Source organism: Rutidosis leptorrhynchoides, chromosome 1, assembly GCF_046630445.1.
Source record: "Rutidosis leptorrhynchoides isolate AG116_Rl617_1_P2 chromosome 1, CSIRO_AGI_Rlap_v1, whole genome shotgun sequence".
Taxonomy (NCBI): Eukaryota; Viridiplantae; Streptophyta; class Magnoliopsida; order Asterales; family Asteraceae; genus Rutidosis; species Rutidosis leptorrhynchoides.
Window position 1 is genome coordinate 215,147,423 of NC_092333.1, and position 6,511 is coordinate 215,153,933.

Sequence of the window (6,511 nt, forward strand, 5' to 3'; positions counted from 1 at the left end):
TCACACACATCAACCACTAGCACCGTCTTGCCGTCCGCTATTTTAACTTCTACCGGACGACTTAACTTAGCTAACGGTCTATCAAGTTTAGACACAAATTTAGGAGACACAAACGACAAATTTGCACCGCTATCAAATAGAATTCTTGCCGGATTAGAATTAACCACGAAAGTACCTGAGACGACTTCGTTTGATTGCTTGGCTTCATCATTGGTCATCAAATAATTTCGACCCCTGGCCGTACCCGCCGCCTTCTCTAACTGCTTAACATTATCATTGCGCAAGTCGGGACACTCCGGCTTCTTATGCCCTTCTTTTCTGCAATTAAAACAAGTGATTTTGTTTTCGAAAAATGGTTTCGGACATTCACGAGCCATATGACCCGGTTGCCCACAATTGTAGCACGCATAATAAAAACCACCTGTAGCGCCCTTCTTCACGCTATTGAAACTTTCGGAACCCTTCTTGTTCTTGTTCTTCTTGTTTGAAGAGTTAGAGTAACTAAAACCTTCAAACTTTCTCTTTGAAAAAGTGAAATCACTCTTCCTTGGAACCTCCGGTTCAAAACCTCGTGCCAACTCGAATAGTTCTTCAAAAGTCTTAGCCATTCCCCGACTAATCTTACCCTTGTACTCATCATTCAAAGTACGGTAGAAATCTTTCATTAGCTTGTGATCGTCACCCACATATTCCGGACAAAAACGAGTTTTTGCCAAAAAGGTGGACTTGAGTGTGACTAAGTCCATTGAACCTTGTTGCAAATGGTACAACTCGTCCCGGATTCTATCAAGATCGGAAGAAGTTCGGTATTCTTTGAAGAATTCCTTCTTAAACTCCTCCCATGTCAAGTTCATACATTGTTCTTCGCCATATAAGTTGATCTTATCGTCCCACCACAACTTAGCTTCCTCCTGCAACATGCTTGAACCAAACCTTGTTTTCTTCTCAGGAGGGCATTCCGCGGTACGAAAAGCTCCCTCGATATCGGAGATCCAACATGTACTCTTCAAAGGATCTCGCACCCCATTAAACATCGAGGGTTGAGTGTCCTTGAAATTCTTATAATAGAAGTCCCGCCTTCCTTCACCTCCTTCACCGCGAGGATAAAGGTTTCTAGCATTAAGGGCCTCTTCGATAATGGCCATCATTCGTTCATTTATCAAATCGGTCACCTGCCCATCGATCGAATCTTGAAAGACCTTTCGGACATCCGTAAGAAAATCCGCTTTTAACTTTTTAAAGACGGCCTCAACCTTGGCCGAAAACTCGGCGTCCTCGCTTGTACTTCCGTTATCATGATCGGGACCGTTTCTCGTCTTCATTCTATAAAACGGAATAGGTTAAACCATGTAACGAAAAGACATAACACATAAGTATATACATGTACACCACACTACTCCATCTTTCTCGACAATTGTCGTACATTACTCGTTTGACACGATTTGCACCCGTAACAACGGTAGCTAATCGTTGTTACGCGAGCACGTCGCATTAACTTGCTAGTACAACGTCCGTCTTGCTTGATGATTGCTAAACACAACACAAAACAATTAGCACAAGGTTAATTCTCATAAACCAAAGCACTAACAATTCCTGATTAGACCCGAAGTCTTACAAGTCCCGCATAAAGCGCTCACACAATAAAGTCTAAGTCTAGGCACCTATCTCAAGTCGCCTAAATCCCTTAGACCATGCTCCGATACCACTTGTAACAACCCGACATCATAAATCCCTTAGACGCGTACCAAATTTTTTATTTTTTTTATGTCAGTGCATCTGGACGGCGTCCAGAATCCTGGATGGCATCCAGCTCAGAAATGTGGGACGGCGTCCAGCTCAAAACAACTGGGACGACGTCTAATCAATTGGGACGGCGTCCCAATGGCCTTCCAGCTACTGATCACGGGTCCAACTCACACGAGCGGAACATTTTCAAACAAAAACCTTTTTACCACAAGTCAATATAAGTGAAACTAAGAGATTTTCATCATCAAATCAAGTTTTACATCAACGGGCCCACATCGCCCATTTTACGAGTTTCGTTCAAAAATAAAAGTTTTGACCAAATATAAGTTTAAGTTCCAAACGACACTAGAGCATGGTGTTTGGGGTTAAACTACCTAATCTCGGTCGAACTCCAAAAGCTAACACCCAAAAGCATCCCCTAACAAAACAAGCGGGAGATCACTAATCCAATTGAACGCTCTTACCCTTGTCAACGCCCGAGCCTATAAAAAAGGTAAACAACGAGAGGGTAAGCAAAGCTTAGTGAATGCAATAATTATATGAATACATATATAATTATAGCTACTTGCACACACTTACACAACCACAAATATGCTAGCAAACAACATTAGCTTATCGTCGCAATAACAAGCTATAATTCACCAATACCCCCAAGCTAGCATAACAACCGCATATAAATATAACTCGAATAATATAATATGCTTACAACACAAATAACCATGGTTAACCAATAGTACAAGGGAATGGCGCTCGCGAAAACGTCATCGGTGTTCACAACATCCGTTAGGGCACTTAACACCTCGCACCACTAACTCCTAGGGTCGCACCTTAACACCTCGGCACTTCACCCCGAGTGGCATCTTAACACCTCGATGCTTCACTCATTATTTTACGGAGTGGTGTCTTAACACCTCGACACTAAACTCCTAGGTGGCATCTTAACACCTCGATGCTACACCCGAGTGGCATCTTAACACCTCGATGCTACACTCTTCACGTGAAACGTGGTGTCTTAACACCTCGACACTACACATTTCACGCTACAACAAATAGATACATTATATACCTACGCATATAATTATTCCACTTACCTCAAAGTCTTGTGAAAAGATACCCGAGCTTGCGAAACCTCAAAGTAACGTACCTATCACGTTATACATATTATTAAATGCAAACTCAAGTCGGTCAACCAATTCTTTCACCATTTCTAAGTCATTTTGACCCAAAGTGCAATCCCGATCCATTTTGCACCATTAACCCTAATAATGGGTCAACTTCACCAAAAACCCCAACTCTAGCCAATTAAGGTCTTAACACACTTTTAACCACAAAGTTAACTCATTTTCATACATGCAAGACAACCTAGGTCATCAAAGACCCATTTGACACATTTCTAGGTCAACACACCCATTTGGGTCACCCACAACCCAAATCACACCCACTAACATTAACTATAAGTGTATTAGTATTTACTTAGGTCTTTAAGACCCATTTATACCATTTACCCTTTCAAAACTCTAGGTTAGTCACCATTTAGGTCTTCATGACCCAAACTTACCCAAAACCCCCAAATTACTCACAAATGGGTTTTATGTGCAACACTAACCCAAACCCTAACCCTTAAACACATTAAACTAAGGTAATCAAGTTTAGGGCTTACCACCACAATCAAAACGAAGCTAACGAGGAGATGAACAACTTTAATGCTCGAGCTAAAACCCGAAACACGCTTCCTCTTCTCCGATTTGAGCTTTCTCACACTTGAATCACACTCTCTCACTAGAATTTAAGTGGATGAAGTTTGGTGGTTAGGAATGGAGTAATGAGGCTCAACCAAACTGATCTAGGGCCTTTAATTCGTCCACCAAGTGAAATTACCAATTTACCCATCTAAAATATTTAAAAACCCAATTCTGGCTCGACGGATCATCTGGACGGCGTCCAGATTTCTGGACGGCGTCCAGACCTTCATAATGGGACGGCGTCCCAGATGTTTGGACGGTGTCCAAACCAAAAGAAAATAGGATCTTACAATACTATAATACAACTTTGTTGTCCTGCTGCTACTGCAAAAATCTGATCCATTTTGTCACCTCCTATACTTGGAAACCATGAAGAACCCTTTATTTTTATCCAAAGTTTAACTTCCTTAAAAGGTAAGATTCCTTTTGTCTCTATATGTGTTGTTCTCTAATACCCATGACTCAGAGTGGATGCCTATTCTACTTGGAGGTGATTTTAGACAAATATTGCCCGTTATACCAAAAGGAAAAAGACAAGAAGTGGTGCAAGCCTGCATCAACCGATCCGATTTACAGGAAATATTGTCAAATTCACACCCTGTCCCGCATTATGCGGGTCAACGAATATACGGCTGACGGTCACCTTGATAGTCGAAAACAGCTATTCAATAAATGGGTACTAGATATTGGAGACGACAACGTTCCAGCCGTATGTAAAGATGGAGAAGAGGAAGCAACATGGATAGAGATTCCGGAGCAATTTATTGTAAAGTCAGAGAAGCCCCCAGTTGACGCTATCGTAGATACCATATTCCCGAATTTCATTCTAAGGCATGAAGACGAAGACTACTTGCGTCAGAGGGCAATCTTAACCCCACAGAACGATGATGCAGACCTGATTAACAAGCATATGTTTAAGAAGCTACAGGGGCAAACTATGACATACAAAAGCTCGGATGAAATTTGCAATGGATCAACTGATGCAATCGAGCAACAACAATCATACCCGGTTGAATAATTAAATAAATTAAATTTCCCCAGGGTACCTCCTCACAAGCTGAAACTCAAGATAGGTTAACCAATAACGTTGTTACGAAATTTGTACCCCAGCCCTGGCATGTGTAACGGGACCTGTCTAATCATAACAGATTTTCAAAAATTTGTTATACAAGCTCGGATCATTACTGGATCCCATGTAGGGAATATGGTCATAATATCCCGAATTGTCCTAACTTCAGCCCAAACAAAGTGGCCTTTTGTAATGCAACGCATTCAATTTCCAGTTAGGCCATGGTACGCAATGACGATTAACAAAAGCCAGGGCCAATCACTAGACTTTGTCAGCCTCTACTTGCCGAAACCAGTTTTCAGCCACGGACAACTATACGTCGCACTATCAAGAGTCACAAACCTGAATGGCCTAAAAATAATCATGATCGGTGATAATGAAGGGGGGCTTCATAACCAAACAAGAAACGTCATTTACAAGGAAACCTTCCTCAACCTTAAACAAAATATATAAAGGTTTTCCCTTTGTCTACCTTTTCCCACTTATTTTAACTATTTCTGTAGGCTCCTTAATTCAGATGCATTTTTTTTCTTAGCCTAACATACATACTATTACTCAGGTGGCAATGTTATCCTCCCGTCACAATGTACAGAAATCTGCAAGGTCTCGCCTTATGAACGATATCGCCTCATACTTCTCAGGTTAACTTTTTAGTCCCTAACAAACTTTGTGTAATAACGTTGTCCTTCTTTCATTCCTTGATTGTTTGTATCCTCTTACTCAGCCCTGTATATTTAATTATTATATTTGTTGAGTATCCTTATGTCCCGATTTTATACAGTTAATGATACGCATAATGATCTGTCTCAAAAACAGGCAATCGTCTCGGTAAAAATCCTACCCGGTACTAGGCGTCCCGGAATGCGTACTTCTTTTCTCGACATCCGTCTGACGTCATCCCGGTAATTTTACCACGCCGAGTAAATGGCAAGACCGAGAACCCGGATGACATACGCACAAACAGCACCATACAGCAGGTCATGACAATCATAATCAAGCGTTTCGAAGCCATTCATCATAATCATAACCGTGAAGAAACACTTGGAACAAGTGTTCGGCTAGATCCACCCGGCTAGACTGAGAGCACCGTGATGCCTCAGCCGGAATCAACCTGCCGTCAGTACCATCACGGCAATCCAACCCGACACGAAGATATTCTCCCGGGACAAGCACGTTGTCCCGGAGAAAGTGCACTATCCCGGAGAAAATGCACTATCCCGGAAAAGACGCTCTGTCTCGGAATGATCGCCTGATAACGGAACGAGCATGCAAGCAAGTTGCATGCCACGTCAGCCCGTAAATCAAGGGAAGTTCGTTAGTATCTGTTATTCCCCACGAAAAGTACAGGTGCCACATCACCCCTCGGGATTGACAAAGTTCATTACGACCATGAAAGGGACATGTGCCACGTCACCATTGAAATGTCCCGTTCATATTGATTATAAACGTTCCATATTAATTGATTTCGTCGCGAGGTTTTGACCTCTATATGAGACGTTTTTCAAAGACTGCATTCATTTTTTAAAACAAGCATAACCTTTATTTTATCGATAAAGGTTTAAAAAGTATTACGTAGATTATCAAATAATGATAATCTAAAATATACTGTTTACACACGACCATTACATAATGGTTTACAATAAGAATATATTACATCAAAAATAAGTTTCTTGAATGCAGTTTTTACACAATATCATACACGCATGGACTCCAAATCTTGTTCTTATTTTAGTATGCAACAGCGGAAGCTCTTAATAATCACCTGAGAATAAACATGCTTAAAACATCAACAAAAATGTTGGTGAGTTATAGGTTTAACCTATATATTATCAAATCATAATAATAGACCACAAGATTTCATATTTCAATACATCCCATACATAGAGATAAAAATCATTCATATGGTGAACACCTGATAACCGACATTAACAAGATGCATATAGAATATCCCCAT

At 41.0% G+C, this 6,511-nt stretch overlaps 1 protein-coding gene across 1 annotated transcript; it reads left to right on the forward strand.

The window, feature by feature from the left end:
* Positions 1-3,945: 3,945 nt before the first annotated feature.
* Positions 3,946-4,506, forward strand: LOC139894468 (uncharacterized). The gene has a single exon (XM_071877787.1). The coding sequence runs from the start codon at positions 3,946-3,948 to the stop codon at positions 4,504-4,506; it is 561 nt and encodes a 186-aa protein (XP_071733888.1).
* The last annotated feature ends 2,005 nt before the right edge of the window (positions 4,507-6,511 follow it).